The sequence below is a fragment of the Haliotis rufescens genome, unplaced genomic scaffold, assembly GCF_023055435.1.
Source record: "Haliotis rufescens isolate VD_foot unplaced genomic scaffold, xgHalRufe1.0.p SCAF_13, whole genome shotgun sequence".
In the NCBI taxonomy this organism is placed as follows: domain Eukaryota; kingdom Metazoa; phylum Mollusca; class Gastropoda; order Lepetellida; family Haliotidae; genus Haliotis; species Haliotis rufescens.
In genome coordinates, this window is record NW_025963813.1 from 23563733 (window position 1) to 23590596 (window position 26864).

The 26864-nt window shown below is 38.0% G+C and overlaps 1 protein-coding gene across 3 annotated transcripts in view; it reads right to left on the reverse strand.

The window, feature by feature from the left end:
• Positions 1-372: 372 nt before the first annotated feature.
• LOC124124798 (MICOS complex subunit Mic10-like) overlaps positions 373-26864 on the reverse strand; it is a 95385-nt gene continuing 68893 nt past the window's right edge. For 2 of the 3 annotated variants that reach the window (XM_046488074.2, XM_046488075.1), the window contains exon 4: positions 373-594. In XM_046488074.2, coding sequence (XP_046344030.1) covers positions 571-594 — 24 coding nt within the window. In that variant the 3' untranslated portion in view covers positions 373-570. Of the gene's footprint in view, positions 595-13676; positions 13689-16997; positions 17002-26864 lie in introns of those variants that run through there. The other variant, XM_046488076.2, reaches the window with a different exon arrangement.

The following is a 26864-nucleotide window of genomic DNA, read 5'->3' on the forward strand; positions in this document are numbered from 1 at the left end:
GGACATTGTACTTGGACACAGACAAATGTAGCAGTGTTAAAGTCAACACTTGACACCCTCCTTAGTGCTGTGACACCAACAATTAGATGTCACTTGGTCTTGCATTTTTGATGGCTCCTGTCTATCAGGCATGGAAGTGGTTTGGTTCGACACATCTTTTAAACAGTATTTCTGAACTATACCATCACAGCATATCAGCTTGATGTGGGATTGAAGCCCAAACTAAGGAGATCTTTTCCACAAAAACATGGTTGTGGTGCTGACAAACTAGAAAGACTGGGCCACACATGACCCATAACTTACAATAAACACTTGGTGATTGACACTACATTTCATTAACTTAGTCAATTGAGATAACAATGATTGCATTCATTGTATTGTAACACATTTTTATTTTCATGCTTTACACAGGTCACGCCACAATCAGTGACAGAGGTCAATTATTGTACAAAATACCTCCTGTGTTATATGGCTACAAAACCTAAGCTTACAAAGTTACACTCAACAATTAATATAAATTCAGTCCACATGTTCTGTTGAATTATCTGCTCTGCTTTATATCTTTTCAACTCAGCTGCTGTTGGCTTCATGAACCTGAAAAGAGAGAATAGTTTGAAAACCATATTGTCACATTTATAATAATCTCTGGCCACTTTAATACAAAAAAACAGAGTACCAATTCTACAGAAGACCTTTCACATTGATATAAAGCTTGAGGGTTTTGGGTGTGCCATTTTAGCTATGTTATCCTGAAGCTACACAGCAAAATAGTGCCACAGCACAGCAGGTCATGTAAAATGTAGTCAACAGCCAACAGAGACAGTGATTAGGGTAAAAATAAATGCATGTTTCCTGTCACTTCAATTTAGTATTTTACTTTTTTTAGGTTTGTATGGTAGGATTTTTATTATTATTTTTTCCCCTTTTCTTGAGATAATCTGACTATCACCAAGGAACTTTGTATGGTGAATGTCAAATTTGTGATAAAGCATCACTAGATATGATGATTACCTTTGCATTACCATTTCCTGTTCTCTACTGTGCATTGTTTTATATGCACAGATTTAGATTATATGTATTTGTCTCGTAAACAACGCCGGAAATAGCAGTCAGCTGTACATAAATTTTCTCCCTGAACTACTAGTGATTACCCGGTAAGTCAAAAATACCTTACAATAGAACTCAACAAATGTTGATGCAATGTTCAGAAGACATTGTATCTAAAACTATATTTTTACCAGCAATAACATATTCCAATATCGTGCCAAAAAGTACGTTAGTTGCATCCAGCATTTGAAAGCATTGACAAAAAAATGCATTATACTGTGGCGCTATTGGGCACATTCAAACTATAGGATACTTTACAGATATAAATGTTTTTGCATTGGATGTTTGTTGTCAACATTTATCTTTGTTCTAATAATTGGTATTAACATTTATATGTCATGATCCCCTTCTTTTATAATAGTACACGAAAAAAAATAATCATTGACTGACTGACTGAAAGACCTTCAAAAAGGCCTTGACATTTGACATAAGCATGACATAGGACATATACTGGGTTACTTATTGAGTGTCAATTATAAGTGATATGAATTATTCTTCTAGTGACCTTGATTGTCAAAGGAAAGTTGATCTAATTATTTTGACCTGACATAAGTCACCCTAAAGCTGATGTGTTGAGACCCTGCCTCAGTCATCATGTATACTAAGTTTCATCAAATTCCATTCGTAAATTAAAATGTGTTTGCATTACATGCAAAAACAGAAGCAAATTCCCATTTACACAGACGGCATCAGGACCCCCACCCTAAACATTTAATATAATATAACCTCAGTACACATGCATTATACCGGACACCAATTCGCCATATTTGATCGATTCCACTAACAAAGTATTTTTTATCTACTTTGGTAATTAAACATTTCATTAACTTCTGAAAGCATTTGATTCAGGCTGTTGAGTGGGGGGCAAGCCCCCCAAACACCCTGTTGTTTTAGCGAGGTGACGTAAAACATAGAAACCATTACTGAAGAATAAGCTTGTGCACATCCCTTACCAAAATGGCAAAAGGTGTCCAGTATACTGCATTCTTGCCATAACCTCTATTAGAAATATTTAACCATGCCTAAGTGAACTACGAACACAAACACAAACACACACAGACACAGACACAGACAAACTGGGAAAACAAAATATTTTGCCTGATATTTGGATCTAGTCATCACTTCCGGTTCTGAGATGACTCATAACATCAGACCCGGTTACATACCACCTTTCGACTTCAACATATGACATAATTTCCTTCTAAAGATGTACTTTCCATTTTCCTGATGGTGATATTAATTAACACATATTTGACATTCTCCTATGGTGTCAATATGATGTAGATACCTATTCTCACCTTTTTTACCTTTGATCTCTGATTTCAGTGTGAGCCAGTGATCTATCTGCCCACTGACTTAACAGACTTGGGTTCAGATGGGCAACTTATCAGTTTTGAGGTACTTCTAGAATGGGCTGCCACAACAGGCCCAAGAGAGCATACCCGGGGTAGTCCACCTCTGATCGGTTTGAACATCACAAAAGTAGAAGTAAAACGTATTGTGGTATTTCAATTGCCAGTTCACCATCACTTGTTTCAATGAATACTGTGTTCAATGAACTAAGACTTGTTGCTAGGACTCTGCAGCTTCCCAATGTTGTAGCAATTTGTGCTTATTGACAGCTGTCTGCTATGGTGGTCATGAGCCATGCTGCCACAGTAGCCTTGGTAATGTCGTTTTCTGACGAGGGCTTGCAGGAGATAAATAGTAGTTTTATCTGCTTTCTGTGGTTTTGAATAGGTGTGATGAAGTATCATAGAGCTTTGATAGGACACATTAGTCCGTCTGGATTATCCACATTCCTACTTGAGGCAGGTATCATGTATTGCCCATGCCCAAAGGGGCCAAATGCTTTTTTTTTGCAATAGATTTTGGAAAGGACCTTAAAGATATTGTGCTCCAGTCTTGTGCATGCATTATTAAGGAAATATAAATGCTGGGTTGCTCTGACACCCTGGCTGCAGCGGCCATATAAAGGATGATTGGGGATTTTCGCTAAATCAAACCAGGGCTTATAGTAGGTGGAATCACAGCAGGTTTACTCATGATTTGGATAAATAGTTTTTAGTGGCTACATACAAGAGCCCAGCAATTGCTATTATCACTGCCGAAACTTTTGACTAAGCCAAGTGGCGGTCTTGGCTAATGAATCTAAGAGCCAGGATACAATTCTCCCTATTATACCAGGGAGTGTAGACGCGGCTTTCCCAGCGAGCTTTCCTAGTGCTTCTCCTAATGCCTATAAATGTTACTTATCCACTCTTTTACACCATCCTTATCACTAGGCAGTGTGCCACCACATGTACCGCCACCTCCACTTAACGCAAGGGCCAAAGTTGATATAATAAATCCCAATGTGGTTAAAATACTGGTAATGGTTATCCCCTGCACTCTGAACAATGTTTTAATTCTTTCAGCCAGTGTAGTATCATGATTGAGGACTTGATTGAAAGTTTCTCGAATTTGACTGATTTGTGAACGAATTGCGTCTTTGTTAGTGGAAGCTGCTTCCAAGCGGGCTGATCTTTCGTCTTCTAAGTTACGCAATCTTTCTGCAACACGGCGTCTACTGAATACATCAACTGCCTGCGCAAGTTTATTTTTCTCTTTAGATATATGTTTGTCGAGTTTATCTACCTTGGCTATATCATTGATGAGTGATCCCAGCATTGTTTGCCATTGTCAAGGCCTCGTAATACTCTAATACTGTACTCCAAAGATGGTGCCTGAATGTAGATTCTTCATAGGTTGCTAAGAGTTCTCCGAGACCATCAGAGGCCTCCTTTGCGTGTTGTGGTATGTCTTCCAAATTATCTTTATCTATGGCTGCAGTCGTTGCTCCAAGTTCAGTCCACACAGTCTGAAGAACCTTAGTAGTCTTTGCAGAAAGTTTTGCTTGTGAGTTGTCAGTCTACAAGACCTAATTTTATTACGAATAGTGTTGATGCCGCCACGACGCCCAGCTATCGTAGACAATGCTAGGGGTTTCCGAGTCAGAGAATTCATAAGATCAATACCTGGAGAGCCACGCAGTCGCAGTATACCTTTACTATCTATTGTAAACTTGGAATAGTCACGGCCAATAGGAGTAACTCATATTTTGTCTTCTTTTAAGGCATTGTAATAGTCATTAATGGCTAATTGCAAAAGTTCCTCATTAAGATTCATAAAGCTGGTATCCTCAGTTCCCCCTTCAACTGCAGTAGTATCAGTTAGGTTATCTAGATTAATATCATCCATGTTTATATTAAACATAAGGAAACATAATTTCAATATAAACAATGTCTTTGCAATATGGGCACAAGTTAAATCCACGTAGACTTTGGGATCCACTAGGAGTCAAAACAATTTGCCAGTCTGTAACTATAACTAATAACCCAAGTACCATTAATCAGAATCAAACACTTTTGGTTTGCTCTCCTAATCTTGGTGCTCATGATGTGTCAGTTCCAGGAACTGCCCATCTATTTTTACAATTAGTTTGACTTCTACTGACGTTAACAGAGAGTTTGTTCAGAACATAGGTCGTGCAGTTGCAAAGAAAAATCACGATGAAAATTAGTGATAATGAGGTTTTGAGTATTGACGACAGTGATGTATACTTCTGTTACATGAATCTCTGGAGAACAGCGAAAGAACAGGAAAACTTACAGTTTCAAGGTACTGGTAATAAAAATTCAATGAGACTGCGTGTGGGTGCTGATAGCGGTAATAATACCATCGCAGAAGATAAGGCTGTTGCTGATGCATTAGGTAACAGATGCTATATTCCGCTTGACTTTGAATGACTAGATAGTCACATGCCCTTCTTTCAAGCATCCCCAGGCGATAGGTTAGAATATGAACTCAATTTTAATGACTACCACAGAGTAATCAAAACCGTTAAAGAAGCTAGCCATTCCATTGATAATATCTCACTGGAGTATGATACGATAACAGATCCTGAATTAGCCAGACAAATTCGTAACCAGTATAGCAGAAGTTCAGCCATTTTGTACGATCGTGTGCTTCGACACCGAAAGATCACCAGGGGCAAAAGTAACACAACGTGGAATATCAATCTAAACATAACTGCTAGATCATTGAAGGGTATTTCAATATTGTTCGAGGACCCTTCTAAACCATTTTCAAGAGATACTGACACATTCTATAACCCCAAGATTACAAAAGTAGAATTGACTATTGAGGGCGTGCCTAATCAACTATATAGTCAAGGTATGCAAGCATATCAATAGTGGAATGAGATTAAAAAACTCCCTTCTATAAGACGAAGCCCAGAAGTTAAAAATCTGGCTCTTGGTGATGTATCGCTAGCTGAATTCCTTACCACGAAGTATGCGCTATGGCTAGACATGCAAACCACAGATGGTGACCAACCACACTGTAGTGGGCGGAGAAAGAGAATGCTAGTGAGGGTGTTACTATACAGATAAAGAAGAAGGCCCGAATGGCTGGTAAATTAAACTTATATTTGTATGTGATTATGGACGTGCAACTTGATATACAGAATGGAAGATTCGTGCAAGCGATCTATTAATAATCTTTTACCCAAAGAACCACACTGCACTATCATCTGCTGGCAAACAGGGTGTGGAAAAACAGATTTTATTCTAGATATATTACAAAGTCATTATCACAATTTTTTCGCCCATATTATTATTCTGTGCCCAAATATAAACGTTAATAAAACATACCTATCAAGAGATTGGGTAATGAATCATCCCAAGGTTCACATAGTTGATCCGGGTGATTGCTTACAAGACTGTTTACGAGTATGCCACGAAAAATTTAAAGGAGAATTAACCCTTTTCATAATAGACAACTGCAGTGCAAGTAAAACACTTACCAAAGAGAAAGATATGCTTTCATATTTAGCATTGGTGGTGACTTGCTGGGCAACCACCAAAGGGCCCAAGCTGTAGATGCCTTCCATGTCTTCAAGGGCGACATCTCACAGGTAGTGGCTGGCAAAAATGACCAAGCAGCCTTCCATAATGGCGCCGATGGAGCAGTTGCTGTGACGAGGCAACTGCTCGTATCTCATGTGGGTTGTTGGCTCTCGGAGGATCCAGTCCAGCGGCCTCATAGTCATAAAGAATGATGGCACCATAGGGTGATCGTATTGCGGCTGACTTCTACCTGTGACATCGGAGATAAAGGTATGAAGAGGTGACGACGTTTTCCACGACAGTTCTTGGAGCGTCGATTGAAGCCTTGCAGCACCCGCACCAGACATAGTAGAAGTTCTTGTTTGTCTTCAATGCCAACTAATGAAGATAGATGGCTGAATGGTGAAGGATCCATTCGGTTTCCCCGGGAGTTCATTCTTGGTAATTAAGTCCCAGCTTAGCCCAAGATGAACAGCTCCATGCGCTCTGCACTCAACTCTTACATGGGTGATGTCTAGGGCATGTAGTTCACTCATTTGTGCCGTTGTTGCCAGAGCCAAGAGGAAGATCCTCCTCTTGGTGAGGTTGTAGTACGACGCTGAGTGGAGTGGCTCAAAGGGCATGCCTCTCAGGGGAGTAAGAACCACGTTCAGATCCCATCCACAGAGTCATCTGGTCTTCCCGACGAAAGGGGAGTAACAACGCTTGGAGTTAAGGAATCCTGGTCATCTCTCGATCTTTCCGGAATCTAAATATTTTTTACATTTGTATACTTATCCTGCATTACTCCTTAATGCATTCACTGCTTACCTTGCGACAAAAACAAGAACTGGGACAGCGTACCGGCGATGTTCTTTGGGTGAAGGTTCTGTTCCACAATTTTTGCACGACGCCGTCGCTGTCCCCGTGACCTCACGTGATCAAGGGTCAACTCTTCACATCACTGCCTGTCGCCCGAGCTTAAAAAAACATACTTTTGAGGTTTCTGAAGCAAAAGTGGGGAGGCAAGTCTGCTACGGGTTGGCCTTAAACATAGTAATGCAGGATAAGTATACAAATGTAAAAAATATTTAGATTTTACTAAATTTTTAACTTATCCTGTATTACTCCTTAATGCATCTGTATCGGACGGTTTGGAGATGGATGAGATCCTCACAATACAGAAACCTCAATAATTCACACCCTGAAAATACGACACAGATTGGTGGGTAAACCGTTAAGCGGAAAAGTTGAGAGAAAACGCTAATACAGTAGGGTAATTACAATGTGGCAAACCATTGCACATGGGAATTAAAGAGTAGTTCCCTATACATTTTTAATGATAAAGACAACAAGCTCATCAGCCAAATCTTTACTTATTATATAATTAAAGCCCTGATGACAATAACTTGACTTCCACTGGCGAAATCTGATCGATTACACCGGAAAGGAAAGGCTGTGTATAGGGTGAATACATTATTTGCGTCCAGGGTTGGTAACTTGCTGAGCTACAACCAACGGCCCAAAACTCTGTACACCTTCAACGTCCTCGAGAGTCACATTGTGAAGATAATGACTAGCGAAAACTGTGTCGGACCTCCAAAAACATCATTCCATGATTGTCTTAAAAGTACAATTGCTGTGTAAGGCCATGGTAGAGGCTAATGCCCTGATCTCATGAGGATTATTCGTTCTTGGCGGATCCAAATTGGCGATCGAATAGGCCTGAAGGATGACTGGGTGTAACCATAGAGATATGGTGTTGCGACTGACCTCGGTCGTGGACGTAGTAGATACGGGTATAAATAACCGCTTCCTCGAACCACACCTAGTCTTGGAACGGCGGATGAAAATTCGCAGTGCCCGTACCGGATATAATAGAAGTTCACCCTCATCTTCACTGCCCACAATCTTCGATATTGGTGGAATGGTGAAGGAACGATCGGGTTGGCCTGGTAATTGATTCTTGGCAATAAAATACCAGCACAACCCGAGATGCACCGCTCCATGCATCCCATGCTCAAAACAAACCCGGGTGATGTCGATCGCATGTAATTCACTCACCCGTGCCGCCGTGGCTAATGCCAAAAGAAACATTGTTTTCTTGGTGAGGTCATAAAAAGAGGATGCATTGAGGGGCTCAAAGGGGGGTCCTCGCAAACCTCGAAGTACCACGTTCAGATCCCACGCAGGTGGGCGGAACTTGGTCTTCTGATCCTCAAGCCTGAATGAGCAAGTAGTATAGGTAATAGGCGTTCTGGCTCACTTCCACTGGATCCAGATTCATATACCTATACTGCTACTACAAATGGAATTTCGTTGCGATTCAACGATCGCATGATGATCAAGTTAATTTGGCTCTAGCTCACCACTACATTGAGCCAATCAATGATACCATTAGTACAAAAACGACGATGAGACTTAACTAAATTGTAATGAAAATATTCTCTATTATTTTTACTCATACACACACCATTATTTTTAATGAAGTGATATTCAACATTTTTACTAAGTTCTTCGCTCATTTTACTAGGAGACCAGACTATATACTCTTCTTGGTAATTGGATAGAAACAATTGATGACCGTATTTGGTTGGTTTGACATCATTGAGCTTTTTCGTGTTTTCCTTTGTTGGTTTGTAATTCTCCATTATTTTATACTTATGTAAGCATTCGTCTAATTGAATGTATGATTTTCATGCGGTGCGATCTAATGATAGGAAGCAATCTATTTTTAATCTCCAACAAGTTCTTTGGTTTTGACACGGAATAATTGATGCGCTTGTTGCCTCCCCTGTTCTATGAACTTTTTTTTCTCGTCTTCGCTAATACCACTGGTCTTACGAGATTTTGATCGAATCTCCTGCTTCATTGCGTTGTATTTGGTGAGTTCCGACAGCACTAAACGAAACTCATCCTCGAATATCTTACAATCGACCATTGCTGTCGAAATATGATCCTCAATGCTGTTCAACTTTGCTTCGGCGAGTATCCGAATACTATCGTGTTTTAATGCTTTCTTTTGTAACCTACGAGAAATGAATTTTATCGCTATTCCTGCCAGTCCCGAGACTCCGGCGCCTATTTCCATGCCGAGCACGATAGGCTACAAGAGCGGTGTCAACTCCGTCGAGAGCATTCAGCATTAAGGTGTGACTCGATAACCCTACAGCTTAGGTTTGTCTGGGCCCTAACTGTATCTATATGTCTGGCGTGGCCTGGAGACATTTCAAAGATTCCCTACACAATAACTTCAAAGATCTAGCTTGACTAAAGATGTAATTTGGAGTATATTGCACATATATAAAACTGAATTTTTGAAAGACACATTTTGGCATTAATATACCGGCTTTGATTAAACATACCTGGTTGCAATATTCAACAGTCACACAATATATATCCTTGATTGAGTCCATGTAAGTAAACACAAATTTGTAAGTCCCAATGAGATATCTTGTACATAGTGTCCATCTTGTAGGTGCCCGTGAGGCGGTTTCTGTATTGTGCAGGGTCTGCATGAAGATGGCTGTGGACGGGTCTCTGTGGGATAGGCGTGTATACTTCTTTTCTAGGGTCATGTGCAGGAACGACATCTTAAAGGGGAAGTCTTAGCAGTGTTGCTAAGATATTCGAGCAGGGAAGGTTTGGGATCGGAGAACTTGTTCTTGATCGGAGAGGTTTTTGTTCTTTCTTCAATCTTGTTAAAGGCCTTTTCTTCGTTCTTGGTGATTGGCCTTCAGGAAGGTAGTATATCCTTTCAATAAGAGACTGTCACTTCCTACAGTATTGTGAAGCATATGCCATGCTGCAAAGAGGTACAGGAAAGGACAGACTAAGAAGTCTGTCATACCCGATAGCTCAACCAAATTAACAACGCGTGTCGGTCCGCCGTTGATTAATGAACAATTTGCATACTCGTATATGCAAGGGGCCGACGTATGGTTCCTGTAGGAAGTGACAACTTGGTGACGATGGCTTGCGGTATATACCGTTTTACTTCATACATGTAGATATATACATACAAATGACACTATGTGCCAAGTCAGCACATAGTGGTAGTGCTTGTTGTCTTGGTGCCCCGGAGCACCCAGCCTAACCCTAGCTAGGCTAAGGGTAAGACCTTTTTTACTCCTTCTCTCAATCTCTCTGGACCAAGGCTTATATAGCCAAGGTCACCTGACATTTAGTAAGTAATAAGAATAAATGTAAACAGTAAATCATCAGTGACATACTTGCACATCCTGTTCAGGATGGCAGACGGTCGATGTACACAAAAATCAAACAATAGTTATCATTGTGAATAATTCTTGTGAATACCACCTCTATCACATCAGTGCCATAAATTCCTGTTTATGCTGAGAACCACACTATAAATTTTTTATAAATTTTCAACAGACGTCCACTACACTGCCAACATATCCATAGTTGTGAGGGAAACCCTATTGGTAATGAATGACGATGGGGTGTACAGAGTTGATCTGGGCGATCATTTACAAGACTGTTTACGAGTATGTCACGAAAAATACAAAGGCAAATCAACCCTTTTCACAATAGATGACTGCAGTGCGAGTAAAGAACTTACCAGAAAGAAAGATATGCTTTCATATTTAGCATTCTCCATCCGACATACTCAGCATAGCGTTTGGGTACTTACTCAAAAATACAACTCTGTCCTGAAAGATCTCAGAGAGCAGACCAAATGGGTAGCCCTGTTTCATTGCAAAGACGGAGATTCATTCGCGGAATGTCTACACGAAAATGATGTTATTTATACCAAGTCCGAACAAGATAAAGTCAGAAAACTGTTAGCTTCAACGAAGTATTGTAAACTCGTATTAAAAACCGATCAACCAGCTGCTTATGCAATTGCTTAGCAAAATGTAGCAACTGCTTAGCAAATATAGCAACTGCTTAGCAAAATATGGCAAATATTGCAAAAATATAGTAAATTGAACATTAGCGGCGGTTATGTAATAATGTGGTTTTAAATCCTCATTCTTTCTCACAGTTTATTATTTCTGGCTGTATTGGATATGTTATATTCCATTATGTTAGACTTAAATATCTACTTATGTATCACATTATGGAATGCGACGAACTCATCAAACAAATGCATAACCTGCAGAAGTAGTTTCAGATAAATCTTTAGATAAACATAGAGAAAGACTCTCGGCTTTGGTAGCCGGTGGAAAATGTTCCCAATATTTGGGGGAAAATTATACCATCGAAAAAATTGATAACATGACCGATGAAGAAATTAAAAAACTGTACGCGCGTTACGAGTCTAGACTGGGAGCTACCATGACTAAAACAATAGGGTCGGCTATGTTACAACTATACACAGTCATAGCTAGAACGTTTCTACCTATCCCGGCAGAACTTCGCATGTATTCATGCGAATCTCTCGAGAAAGACCCATTCATCTAACACGCTATCAGCTCAGTAAGCTGTGAGTTTTATCATAGATATGGAATGTTCTTAGCTCCACTCACCACAGCTTTAATAACGGCTAGGTATTGTCAATTTAAACATACGTGCCCACTTAATAATAATGGAGAGTCATTCGCAACAGATTGCGGAAATGCAACAAGTACAAACCCTGATTGTATCACAACAAGTGAACGAGGAAATACCACAACAAGTGAATGAGGAAATACCAGCGATAGCACAATCATCACAACAAGAATCCTCGAAAAGTCGCAGCTGGTAGGAAGGGTGGGTTGGCGAGGAAGGCAAAACAACATACTGAACATAGTCGTCCGATTAAAACTTGGGTTCCCTATGCACTAGGAGTTGTTGCTATAACGGTGGTATGGTTATTTTATAAGACCGGAGAAGAGAAAACGTAACAAGTTCAAAAATTAGATGAGGTTCGATTAGAGGTAAACCCCCATATAATGTTATAATGACTACTCCCTTACAGACGGTAAAATGTTGGTAAACGCAATGTATCATTCAGCAGTGGTTACCGGCTTGGCCATTGGCTATTCCCGTATGGCTAAAATGATTACTAAAGCCACACCAACCAAGCGAGATTTTAAAGGTTATGATATCGGTATGATGATTCTTGATATTGGATTGGCAATGGCTACAAAAGATATGCTCATCAAACAAGGACTTATCCCAGAAGACATAATGAAGTAATTAAACATTTGAATATTTTATATTATTGAACATTTGAATATTTTATATTCATATAATATGGCATCAATTGCGATGATGGTCGGTGGAGCTATTGTTAATGCTCTAGCTTTTTCGGGGAGTAATTTTTTATTTTCTAGTATGAGGGAATCAAACGCTAAAGAAGTTGAAGAGGAGCGTAAACGACATAATAAAGCAGAACAACTCGAAGCAGCCCAGTCACAATGGGCCAGGCGCAGAATGGAGAGATTAGATTGTATTAACTCTTTCAACACCGAAGGCCGGTTATCCGGCCAAGAAGCATCGAGTCCCCAGACACCGCAGGCCGGTTATCCGGCCAAGCCGTAGTCACGTCAAAATAGTATATATTTTTATGGACCTACCTGTAATGTCATTCATTTATTAAATCTATCACATTTCACAATGTCTGAAATACATATTCCATTTCAATTTAACATTTTTTATCGTTAAATTAAAATATTATTCACTATTTCCCGCGATGTTATTGAAAATAAAATTCTCGGACACACATTTCGACAACGGGTCCACATCGAACACGTCAAAGAGGAAAATAAAGACGTTTTAAACAAATCTTTAAATATATTATACCAAGTAATAAATAAAATCAACAAAAATATATCTAAAAGTAATCAAACTTACATCTAAGTTATTATTTCCATCTTTTCGTGCGATCGCGTGTAATGTAAGTCAAATGACATCTCGGCTTTCGTCGCCTTGAATTCTCGGCTCGGACACGATGTTTAATGCAAAAATATATGCATGAAAAATCTTTGTCACAGCTCGTACATTCACTAAGTTCCATATTTTTAATATATATCGTGATTTCCTGCTCAAAACGTTCAGAATAACACGATTTAACAAAATTCTTTCGCAAACTTCTGTAATTTATGGAACACGAGCTTGGTATCACAGGTGTAATTTGATGGGCTGCCTTAGGTCACATGCTCAAAATTGACCAATCACGAAACATGTAGCAGATTTCAGCAAGAAAGCATCATTAGAAACCAATTTTAATCCAATGAAATCGCTTGTTATAACTACGAAAAAAAAACAGTCGATGTTACGAGCGTGTAGATGAAGGAATAAGCTTTCCAGCGATGTGTCATATGCCATTCTTCGACGAACGTGTTATTCAAACGAAACCTCAAAAACAGGGGTATTTCTTCATTTTACTGAGCGGACAGCCGCTGTTATCAGGAAATGGGTGATGACAGAAACTATTTATAATTCTTTTTAAAATGATTTTCCAATTACGTAAACAATGAAAATAAAACAGAAATAGGAACATGGATATTATGAAATCATATATTTGCCGAAAATCGTCAAGTTTTCGCTTCCTTGGTCCTTAATCTGGATGTTAAGAACGTGTTAGCGTACATTTTTTATTTACAACGAATTTAATTAAGTTGTAAATGCATTATTTTAAATAATGTGAACTACATAACTTTCATATTTATAAACCATAGGATCAGACCTTTCAAATGGTGTATAACATGTAGTAGCAAATATATTTTACAAGCAGGTATTTTCTTTGATAAATGTTGGCTTCATCTATCACACAAGAGTCTCTGGGAACTCGGTGTCCCAGCAGTAAACACTTCTGGTTGACTGGTGTTGAAAGAGTTAATGAAGAACTGCGTAAAGAGGGACATTCAATTCAAACGTTTAAGGATGCTGAATCTGCCATGCACGAATACTACCTTGTTTATGGAAAGAAACTTGACCCAATACAGAGACCAACAATAAGTCAGTTTTATACATCGTCAGAGGCTCAGAAAGACAGCGAGATACCATTTATAGTGTTTGGGTTATCAGTCATTGCTATTTTTAGCTACACAATAACTACACATAAACCATGACTGCTCACATTTAGACAAATGATACTAGAACAGGGTTAGAATTTAATTTTTTTAGGCACAAGCAAATTTTTGCTTGTGGTTTTAAAAGTTAGAAGCAAAATCAAAAATCAACAAGCAATTATTTTTTCTCAACTCAAAACTTCAAAATATATATCACAAGATTGCATGATCGTGATTTATGCTGCATATAAATAATGGCTGATTATGCATGTTATGACATTCAGATAACAAAGTAATTAAATTACACTCATAAAACATTTATCAAAGAAAATATCTGCATGTTTGTAAAACATCTTTGCTAGCACATATTATACACCATTTCAAGTTCCAATCCTGTTGTTTATAAAATATGTTATGTTTATCACATTATTTAGATAATGCATTTACAACTTAATTATGTTCATTGTAAATAAAGAAAGAAAATGTAAGCTAACACATTCATAACGTCCAGATTAAGGACCAAGGAAGCGCAAAATTGACGATTTTCGCAAACAGAATCTATAAGATTTCATAATAAACACAATTGGAAAAAAATATTTTAAAAAGAATTGTAAATAGATCTGGTATCTGCCATCACCCATTTCCCGATAACAGCGGCTGTTCGTTCAGTAACATGAAGAGATACCTCCGTTTTCATATAACACGGTCGTCGAAGACTGCCATGTGACACATCGCTAGAAAGCTTTGATAAAATTGGTTTCTAATGACTCTGTCTTTGCCAAAATCTGCTACAAGGTTCGTGACTGGTCAAATCTGAGCACGTGACCTAAGTCAGCCAATCAAATTACATCTATGATCTGATAAATTTCAGAATTTGACGAAAGACTTTTGTTAAATCGTGTTATTCTAAAAGTTTTAAGCAGGAAATTGCGATCTATATTAAAAATATGGAACTTCATAGATGTATCGTGCCAGGTTACGAGCTGTGACAAAGATTTTTCATGCATATATTTTTGCATTCAACATCGTCTCCGAACCGAGGAAATTGAAAGCCGAGATGTCATTTGACTTACATTACACGCGATCGCACGAAAAGATGGAAATAATAACTTAAATGTAAGTCTGACAACTTTAAGATATATTTTTAAAATTTTATCTATTACTTTGTATAATATATAGCTTGAAAAGTCTTTACATTGCTCTTTGACATGTTCGCTGTGGACCCGTTGTCGAAAAGTGTTTTCGAGATTTTATTTTCAATAACATTGCGGGAATAGTGAATAGTTTTTTAATTCATCGATAAGAAATGATAAATTGAAATGGAATACATATTTCAGACATTGTGAAATGTGATAGATTAAATAAATGAATCATAGGACAGGTAGGTTAATAAAATTATATACTATTTTGACGTGACTACGGCTTCGTCAGTCAACCGGCCTACGGGTGTCGTCTGGTATTCGAGGATGGCATGTCATCTTAAAATAAGAAACGACCTTGGGTCAATTGAATAAATTACCGATGACATAGTTTTTACGGCATTTGATTGGTCTCCCGAAAATAGATAAACGTCATTTGCATAATATTAAGCTCCGTGCTATATGTTCATTGGTCAAAAAGAGCTCGGAATAGTCCGCGTTCACGAAAGTTGAAAAGAAGTAAAAGGTTTTCCCGGAAACGCGAATGGGGAGGTAACTCTAAATTGGAGGTAAACAAATCAAGGAAAATCTTCGCGAATTTAAATGTTATCACAGTGAATTTAGAAACTTAGGTATTTCTCAACCAATTGTTAAACGGGGAAAAAGCAAGACGCAAAAAATATCGTCTTTATTTTGATTTATAGACGCAAAATCATAAATTAAGACGCATTTTGCGTCTTAGCGTCCCTTAATTTCGAACCCTGCTAGAAGTGTATATTTATCACAATGGCGAGAGGCACATCAAGATGTAAATTCATACGCATGGGCCAATCACAAATTTGTGGAAAAAGCTGTAGGGTGGATTTTTGTGGAATCCATTCAATTGCAATTAGAAAAAGGCATATTAAATATTCGTGTTCTGTATGTGGGATTGGGGTCAAAGGTAGTTACTGTTTATGTAAGAGTCACGGTGCTGACAAGAAACGGTTTCAAATTATTTATGAGAGGAAAAAGGCTTAACGAAATGAGATAAAAAGATTGGGTAGAATTCAAACCAATTAGAGATTAGTCCACATGTAGTTATATATCACAATGATTTATGTTGTCAGAGAGCTGAAAGCTTTGGCAAAGCAACGTGGTCTACATGGATATTCTCGAATGAGAAAAGCTGAATTGATTGATTTACAGTTTGGAATACAACAAACCTCAGACTGTTAGAGAACTCAAAGCTCAAGCGAAAAAAAGTGGGCTGAGAGGTTATTCTCGAATGAGAAAAGCTAAATTGATCGCTTTACTAGATAATATTCAACCCGATGATAAAAATAATCAACCAGTTGTTGATAATAATGAGTTAAAATTTGTACCAACAGCCGTCATTGGTAAATATCTAAGAGGTTGGAAGATGGATATTAATTCCAACATGGATGTTAATGATGTTAAGCCCATCGTATCGAGCAAAATTAATGAGGAATTAGATGATTTAAATAGTATAAAATACCAGCTGACGATTAAAATGTCATTGAGTAAAAGTAACACAGACGATAGCACTGAATATACCCAACCATATTTCCGAAAGCAATCAAGAAGTTATAACCGAGTCCGATACTATAAATGCATCATTAGATACATCAATTCAGAGGATACAGGAAAATTTAGAACGCTGGACTAATAGAGGTTCAGGTTGGGGTGTGGATAAAATGGATAGTTTATATTTAGATATAGCAAATTTTATGCCTTTCAAAGGTTGTTCTTATATAGATTTACCCCCATATTATAAAAAGAAAAAAAGCCATAATTAATGAAAAAAATCAATCCTATGACTATTTAAGAATGATGATAAGATCTGCATTGTTCCCCGTAGACAAAAATCCAGATAGACCAACGAGCTATCCCCAAAACGACGGTCCCTTGATGGTATAGACGAACCTACACCAATCACCCAAATTGATAAGGCGGAAAAGCAAAATAATTTAGCTATAAATGTTTTCGGACATTCTTCTAAAGGAATTGCTATACACAGGATAAGCTCCGCTCCGGAACATATTCCCAGTACCGTACGTAATTTCCGCGGACTTCGAAGCGCTTATCAAACCTATAGAGGCCAAAGAACACAGCAATCAAGATAGTTTTACGTACAAAACTCAAGAACATATTCCTTGAGGGTTTGGATCAGTGGTCCGGAAAATTTAAAATCCCAATCGGACATTTGCATTTAGGCCACGCCCCCTTCAAATAGCGTATTTTAGTACGACTTTTCACACATATTACAAGTTGTTACGTATAATATGATGAATTATTTCAATCTAAGTTGTTTCATTCACCGGACAATTAATAACAACTATTATCATTTTAGATATACATGGAAAACATACGTTTGTTTCTGTTATAATAACGATCTGTTAACGTAGTGAAAGGTCTAATTAATATTCATGAGTTATATCTGCTCAAGTGTACGCGTTGTAACATTTGGATCGAGACTATTATCCCATATTTGGTTATCACGTGACCTCACGGGAAAAAGGTTTTTTTAAAACTAAAGATTATTTAAAAACAAGACAGATAATATAATCACAAATACTAAAATATCGTTGATAGCAATAGTTATTTGAATACTTTTTTCATCTGTACTTAATTATTGACCATAAAAAAGTTTGATATCGATCGTCACAGAGAGCAAAATGGCGGTCAATCAAGATTCAATATACGACTAGCTACTGAAAACAATAAAATCTGCAAATCCTCATTGTATGTCAACCAAGTGAAAGTCGTTAGCCACGACTTAATGATCGTCCAGACTTTGAGGGTTTGGCAGATCCGCTCGACTAATCTGCATCGGTCGACTGGCTGTCGTCACACTTTCGCTTCTTGTCTGAAATTACGTATTGTAGCATTTTTGAGGATAATGAGGTACATCGATGATGCAAGGTATTTTTGTACAGTTGTAAACACCTTTCACTCAAATTAATGTTCTTGGTAATTAATCCTTGATTAAGTAATTAATCCTTGATTAATTAGTGTCAACTCAGATTATTGCCTATTACAGAGATTGTCCGCTTGGACTATCATGTAGGTACGATGTATTTACAGCAATCAAAACAAACAAAGCTTGTCAGTGTAGATAATCTTCATTGGGTTACAACTGCAGACAGAAACTGCTCAGTCCTAACTGTTGATCATGTCCGGTCAAAATTTAAGAATGTCCGGAAATACTTTTTAAAATGTCCGGACAGAAAAATTTAAATGTCCGGTAAGCAATATTTTTAACCGGACATTTGAGATTCCCAATCGGACATGTCCGGCGCATATGACGGTTTCCGGACCCCTGGTTTGGATATATAGTTGTAAGGTATGATGGGAAAACAAACCCGCCTGTGGTTTACAGAGGTCCCGATGCAGCGAGAAAGTTCCTAGAATATCTACAAAATGAAGAGAGAATAATCAGGGAAAATTTATGGCGTAAGAAACCCATGTGTATGACGAGGGATGATAAAATTGGAGGGCCTATAAGAAGTCAAAGAGTTGTCATGTTTGTAATAAACCCCTGAATGGGGATTCCGTAAGAGATCATTGTCACGTCACTGGTAATTATCGGGGGGCAGCGCATAACGAGTGTAACTTGAAACTAAAAATGAATTCTCAAACACTACCCATCCCCGTTGTCTTTCATAACCTTAGAGGATATGATTTACATCTCATCATGCAAGCTATCTCAAAGACCGACGGCGGTTTAATGTGTATTCCTAATAATATGGAAAAATACATATCGTTCTCGTTGACTAAAACTATACATTATACGGACAAGGATGGGAAAGCCAGAATAAAGCAAAGTAATTGGCTTAGATTCATAGACTCCATACAGTTTCTGTTATCTTCCCTGGACAATTTAGCTAATGCGAACAATCCCGATGACTTTGCAATAACAAATCAATATACCGATCAGTGTTGTCATTTGTTGCTGAGAAAAGGTGTATATCCTTAGGAATATATGGATGATTGGTCTAGATTAAACGAAACTAAATTACCACCTCTTGAATCATTCTATAGTAACTTAACAGAATCTAAAATAACCGATGCCGATTATGAACACGCTCTGACGGTCTGGGATAAATTAGGTTGTAAGAATTTAGGTGATTATCACGATCTGTACTTAAAAACCGATGTAATAGTGCTGTTACTCGCCGATATATTCGAGATATGTTTAAAAGACATACGGTTTGGATCCGGCTTGGTACTATTCCAGTCCCGGACTATTATCATGATATAACATTTATACTAAGTTTTCCTATAATAATTAGATCCACATCAAGTGCTTTTATGAGTTATCATGGTGTAATATTTATACATCATTTCATATAATTAAAGTTTAGCAAGTATTACTTATCATCAGGTAAAATGCATATATAAAATATCAGTAGTTTCAGTTATAGCTTTTTAGATAGATGCTAGCCTAAGGTAATGGGAGTGCATCTCTTAGACATACTATTCAATAAGACAAGAGTTATGTCTACATAGTTTAATAGATTTGAAGCTTTTAGATAAATGCCAGTCTAAGGTATCAAGATCCTATCTCCCAGACAAAAGATATGTCTACATAGTCTTATAGATTAGCTTGAACTATTTTATTTAAGTAAATCTGTCATCACCTATATTAGAATAACATTCAGCAATTACTTCAATTTAGACTCATTAAGGATTAGCCCCCATACAAGCTCGTCTATAGTGCATTAAGGATTAGCCCCAATACAAGCTCGTCTATAGTGACACCATAATCTCTTTCAAAGCACCCAGGAAATATGTCAACAAGATTAGAGCCAGTCCAACAGGATTAACAGGATTAAGTATTCCCCCCATTCATTAACCATAAGGCACAGCCCATCTTGTATCAACCAATCATATTCCATTTTATTGTTCTAATTTTTGTTAAATACATACAGAAACCAAATGTTAAGCAGAAGGGGTTTGACGCTCATACCAAGCAGATCTCTCTCACAGCCCAGAGGGTTGTACCGACTCTCCGTGGCACCCTCAGCTATTTTCTAAGTAATTGTAAATTGTTCATTGTTAATTGTTCTTGTAAATAAAATTGTAACTAGTCTCCTGTGACTCCGGCTCTTTGCTGACTAATTCCCCCAAGAAAACCAGCACGCCATTTGGAAGGTTTTGTTCAACCGAACAGAGCCATAAACATACCATAATAAATTGGCGGAGAATCATCGTTTTCGGAACCACGGAGCCCAGGAACTAACTACAACCAGCTACAAGAACCCATTGGAGGACATGTCCAACCGTGATCATCTGATGTAATAACAAGCAAGCTGCATCCACCTCTGACCTCAACACTGGATTAAAGACAACCAACTCCTCCAAAGACACGAACAAAGGAAGAAAAAGTCTTCAAATATTTTAAGTACAGCATTACATAGTTGATTACGTGTCTTTCTTTAATTTAGTACGGTACATACTAATAGGTATCATGGCAAATATGGAGTCTGGAATGGAAAGTAACTTTGAAAGTGAAATTCCAACAGTGTCTTTAGTTACGCCCCTTGCCAAAAGTGTAATTCAGGCAAAATTTGGCACAACAACAACAAATTGTTTAGTAGATACAGGGGCATCCATTTGTTGTATTTCGTCTGCTTTTCTGAGCAAAGCTTTTGAAAACCTTACTCTTGGAAACTTACTCTTTCCACAGGTTAAAGGTGTTGGCGGCAAATTGCATAAAGTGTTAGGTTCAGTTGTGTTAGATTTTGTCATTGAGGATCAGGAATTGTCTCAAAGATTCTATGTACTGCCTACACTACCGAAGGCAGTGATACTAGGTGAGAACTTCCTTGATGACAATGATGCAGTCTTAGATTATAGCGGTCATTCCTTGATACTTAACAACAGCACCTCAGATAGGCAATATATCAATTTCATAGCAAATTCAGTGCAAGAGATTTGTGGATTAGCAAAAATAATAGATCAGATTTACATCCCCCTCAGAGTGAAATTCATTTCAAGGTTAGACTATCAGAGGCCAAAGAGGATTCCCTCATCCTCATTGAACCCATTGCTTCTCTCACTGCTCATTCTGAAGTAGCAGGTGGTAGAACTCTTTCTAAAGCAAAAAGCAAAACGGCTGCATTTAGGCTAATGAATCCTTCCCAAGAAGAAAAGGTTCTAGACAAGGGTACAGTTGTAGGAAAATTTAGTTACATTGACAAAGACTCTGTCTATGACATAGACTCTGACCAACCATTCATAAATACCGTTAACACTGGCAATGAGAAGAAAGACAATGACACCAGGGACTATGTTAAAATTGCACAATAATTAGGATTTGATTTGACCAACACACAACTGACTCAAGACCAACAACACAGACTACTTAGATTTTTGGGACAAAATAGAGACATGTTTTCAACGAGTCTTGCAGATTTAGGAAAGACTGACATCCACCAACATATCATTGACACTGGCAACCACCCACCTGTTAAGTGTAGACCATATCGCCAATCTCCTCATCTCCAAAAAGTCACCGAAGAACCTATAGATGATTTTCTGAAGTATGATTTGATCGAGGAGTCCACTTCTATGTATTCAGCTCCCATTATCCTAGTCAAGAAAGGTGATGGCTCATATAGATTTGTTTGTGACTATAGAAAGTTGAATTCTGTCACTTTACCAATGTCATGGCCTCTTCCTGTTTTTGATGATGTAGTTGATCACATCGCCAATGCCCAAGCTAAGATCTTCTCAAATTTAGACCTTGCTAATGGCTTCTTCCAAGTGCCATTACATGAAGATTCAAAGCATAAAACTGCTTTCGTCACCCATCAAGGCCTTTACCAATTCAAACGTTTGCCCCAAGGTTTGACAAATTCTCCACTTTTTTCAACAGCTCATGGGCAAAGTGCTAAGAAAATTGCCTTTTAAGGTTGCACTGATTTACATTGATGAGCTGATAATTTACAGCAAAAACTTTGAAGAGCATCTCCAACATTTGGAGCAAGTATTTTACTATCTCAAACAGGCAAAATTAACACTAAAGCCATCCAAATGCAACTTTGCAACAGACAAAGTTTCTTTTCTGGGTCATGTTTTATCATGTGGAGGTGTTCAAGTTGATGACAAAAAGATTGAAGCAATTAGAACCTTTTCAGTGCCCAAATCAAAAAAGCAGATTCGCTCCCTCTTAGGCCTCACAAACTTCTACAGGAAGTATGTGAAAATTTATGCTCACATAGCGCTTCCACTGAATGCCTTGCTAAAGAAGCATTCAGAGCAGAGACCATATAATGGAGGGACAGCCCTCTAGCCTATGCGCGAAACCATCAGTGCTACGGCTTGTACTGCGCAGCCTGTCCGGAAGCGAGCAGAAACGCGTTCACTGCAGTCATCGTTGTTGCCATTTTTTCCCATGCAAAAGATATATTTCACAATACAGAATTACACTCATGTATTTCTTAACATTGTTGACATTACAACTGAGATTTGTTGGTGCCCTAAAGCATGTCGTTGTCACTGTATTTGATGACTGTGATCACGCTTTGTCTTTGTCCGAGAGAACAAAATGGCGCGCATCTAAAATCGGCAAAAGTGCAGATCTTGATTTTCAATAACGGCCTCTAATTCGCAATGCAAGTCCTTGGTTACCTAGGTGTATAAAAAGGAGATATGTTAAAACATGGCTTAGTGCCATTAACAAATTTAGGGCGGATGCGAAATTTCAGATTTTGACTCCAGAAATGGGACTAAATCTGAATTTTCCCGAAATAATTACACCACAACTCTTAATTTTCGCATGCTTTCAGATGAATGTGTTCCTATTATCGGTCCTGAATTTAATAGTTTTACATTCATCACGATTTCCCCTTTGGCTTGGTACCAACGTTATTTAGGTACGATCGGTAGTTTTTTTGGTATGATTTTTGGCGCAAGGCCATATTTTACGTCACATATTTTAAGTTAAATTACCATATAGCAGACGACATAACATGCATTTTGTCTGTGATTATCATCCGCATATATCCTTTGAAACATTCTACAAAGTGACTTATATTGTATGATATTAGAATTTTTTTTGTAAAACGCATATTTTTTTTACCATTGCTTTCGCCATTTCCTCGTAAGTTTAACATTGTTTCAGTTAGGCTTCTATCACATACCGCGCATATACTACATACTACAATACTGCATATTTGTTATCTTCTGTAGATTTTGTCTGTATAAATCATGACTACATTTAATCAATTATTTATTTTATGCCGTGTAAATATTGATTATGAGCAAAATGATATTGGCCTAAACCCAATCATAATAATATAAATATGATGAAGGTACTACTTACTTTATGTATTTACACAACAATGAAAACATCATACAAAAATAAAAATCCGTTACATGAAATATTTGTATAATAAAATTATCATTTGCTTTGTAAATGCCAAGAAAGAAGAAGGATTATATCGGCAGTCGTCGGGAGAGAAGTTCCAGACAACAAGGTCGAAGGTGTCATTCAGTAAAATATATAAATGGTCTATTGTCCTTTTCTGTGAAAAATACATTTACATATGTCAGAGTTTGTTTTGTTTTAATAGTAATAGTTGCATGCTTCGTTCCTGGTTAGAGTTTAAAGTTTGTTTTTCATTGATCAGATATAGAAAACTATGATGAAAGGATTTTGAAAACAACAAACGTTACTACAGTTTACGATATACTAGTACATATCTGGTACCATGCTCGTTGAAGCTATATTAATATACCTGAAATACCTAATTATTTGTATGCTGAAATATCAATCTAATCGGGTAATATCGAATAACGATTGTAAAATTACAATCGTCCTCTTTGCTTTGGAATTTAACAGTAGCCTCCCTTTGAAAAAAAACTTACCTCGCTCCGGCAAACCCCATTATCACTGCTAGCCCCAAACTGGCATTAACCAATAACATTTGATTCTTTCGAAGCCCATTGTCGGACACATCGAAAATTCATTTAACAACGCTCGTAGTTTAATGTGTATTTTTAATTCATTGGAACTATTAGCATTATAAAATAGTAGCGAATTTACATGAAATAAAAACATTAATATGGCGTCATTTTTTTTCTGGCTAATAGTAAAGCATTTACACCAGTCGGTGATCATGCATTTTTGCAAGTAAATCTAGTCTGGACTTATTATAAGATATGAAGTTAATCTGGAGATATATTTTATGAACATCGGGAATATGGTGATATGTTACAAGTGTTTTCCCTGCTTCTGGATGAGTTTTATTTACACTTCCTGAGTTCCTGTGCAATTTACCGGATCGTAGTTTTCTGTGGCGTTCGTAGTAGATTTGGTATATTTGTTTATTTATAATAGTTAACAATTGCAGCATAAAATGAGATATGTTAACTGATTTTTAAAACAAATAGAATACGTTATAAAATACTTTTGATATCGGAACGGCTTTTTCTTCACACGCCCTCGAAAACTTACGCTTGTGGACAGACGTCATATTTTCATTTCCTATCTTTTTCTTTGAGTGAAACTTTTTGGGAGGTATTACCAACGGCTTGGTAGCGGTAACATCACTGTCATTCTATTTAGACCAAGAGTCATCCGAAACCAACCCCTGGTCGAAGAGAGGGAATTCTTCAAGTGGCATATCTAGGTCCAAAACGAAATCGTCCAAGTGAATGAAGTCGTCCATGGCTGTAGCGAATGTAAATTGAAAATAAATGTCCCGGAAGACACACATGTTCAGCAAATAATTTGCAGCCAACTGACATGTGCTAGTGAGAGATATCATAAAAAGAATCATTGTAATCCGCTAAGAGTCGTCCTTTTATTGGATTGTCGCTGGTCGTAGTCGGAGAAATCTCGGCTAAGGGAATTAACTCTTACCCCGGATATTATGTAATATTGTTTACGTGGTTACCAGAATGGTCAGTCGTGAATGTCTGCGCATCTATTGCGCATCTGCAGCGGTACAGGGAGGTTAACAGCAGGGTGTCGGGGTGTATCAGTTACATGCCAGACCGTAGCGCTGATGGTTTATGATAAACTGTTGGGGAGGGCCGTCCCTCTATTATATGGTCTCTGTTCAGAGTCAGAAGTAGGAAAGAAACCAAAGTTCCAATGGTCAATTGAGTGTGATCAGGCATTTAACACACTCAAACATGCTATGAGTAATACACCTGTTCTGGCTTATCCAAATTTTGACAAAGAATTTCTTCTCGCAACTGATGCCAGTGATATGAGCACAGGTTTTGTTTTGAGTCAAAAAGATGAGAAAAATAATGAACATTCAATAGCTTTTGGTGGTAGAGCTCTTCATGGCAGCGAAAAGAACAGGAGCATTACAGAAAAGGAAGGCTTAGCCCTAGTTGAAGCAATTAGATCATTTCGTCCATACCTTGCAAATTCCAAATTCATAGTCTACACTGATCATATAGCATTGAAATGGCTGAAATCCATCAAGGATGCCACAGGTAGGTTAGGGCGATGGTCTTTGGAACTTTCTACCTACACTTTTGACATTTTTCACCGTAGCGGCAAAGTCAATGGGAATGCCGATGCTCTCTCACGTGGGGAATATGAGGAAAATATTAACTGTAATGATCAGACAGAAGAAGATGCTGAGAAAACAGTCTTCTCAGTAACTTCAACTCAGCAAAGCAAATCAACTAGCAGTACCACAATCTTGCCAAACACACATTCATCCACACAGGTCACACAGACAACTCAGACAGAGGATATTTGCACACCTATTGTCAATCTATTGCTACAAATACTGATGTTACACAAGACACAATGGTTGAAGTTAGTATAAAAGAGCATCCAAATTTACGTCATCTTCACAAAATGAAAAGGATCGTCAAAAGATTCTTATCGAAGCCAATACTTTTGAAATTGATGAAGGCATCCTATACAGATTTGTTCCACAAAGACAGAAAGGCCATGCGAACAAATTTATTAAACAGCTGGCAGTCCCAAGAACCCTCAGAAATCAAGTCCTGCAATCCTACCATGACTCAGAGTTTGGCGGTTGCCACCATGGGAAAGAAAGGAAGCACAACACCATGAGACCTAAGTACTACTGGCCCAAAATGTACAGCGATATTGCTACTTATGTCCAGACGTGTCAACAGACCAAGAGGCACTACCATGGCAAAAAGGCACCACTCCGTCCACTACCTGTAGAAGATGTCTTCACCCGATGGCATGCTGACATTCTCATTCCCCTGCCAACAACACCAGACAAGTACAAGTACATTTTGGTCATCACAGATGCATCATCTAGATGGTGTGAAGCCTTTCCACTTCGGACCCAAGAAGCCAAAGAAGTAGCAGATGTTCTCGTCAGAGAAATGTTTTGTCGGTATGGCGCTCCAAGGACCATAATTTCAGACAGAGGTCAGAACTTCATGTCCAAACTTATCAAAGCAATTTGTGAACTTTTGGCAATTAAATTTACCCATACCAGCCCATACAATCCTCAAACAAACAGCTGTGTAGAAAGGCTCAACTCTTATATCAATCAATCACTAACAAGTAACAAGTCTCAAAATGATTGGCCCCGTTTTATTCCTGGCATCATGATGGCCTACCGGATGGCCCCAAATTCATCAACGCAAAAATCCTCATACATTATGGTTTTTGGCCGAGAAATGAGAGCTCCACAAGATGTAGCATTAATTCCAAAAGAAAATTTAGACCACAATAACAAAAGTTATCTTTCAAATTTACTTGAGGAGCTGGAAATCACTAGAACAATTGCAGCTGAAAACACTGCGCAGGCTAAGGAGGTGTATTCAGA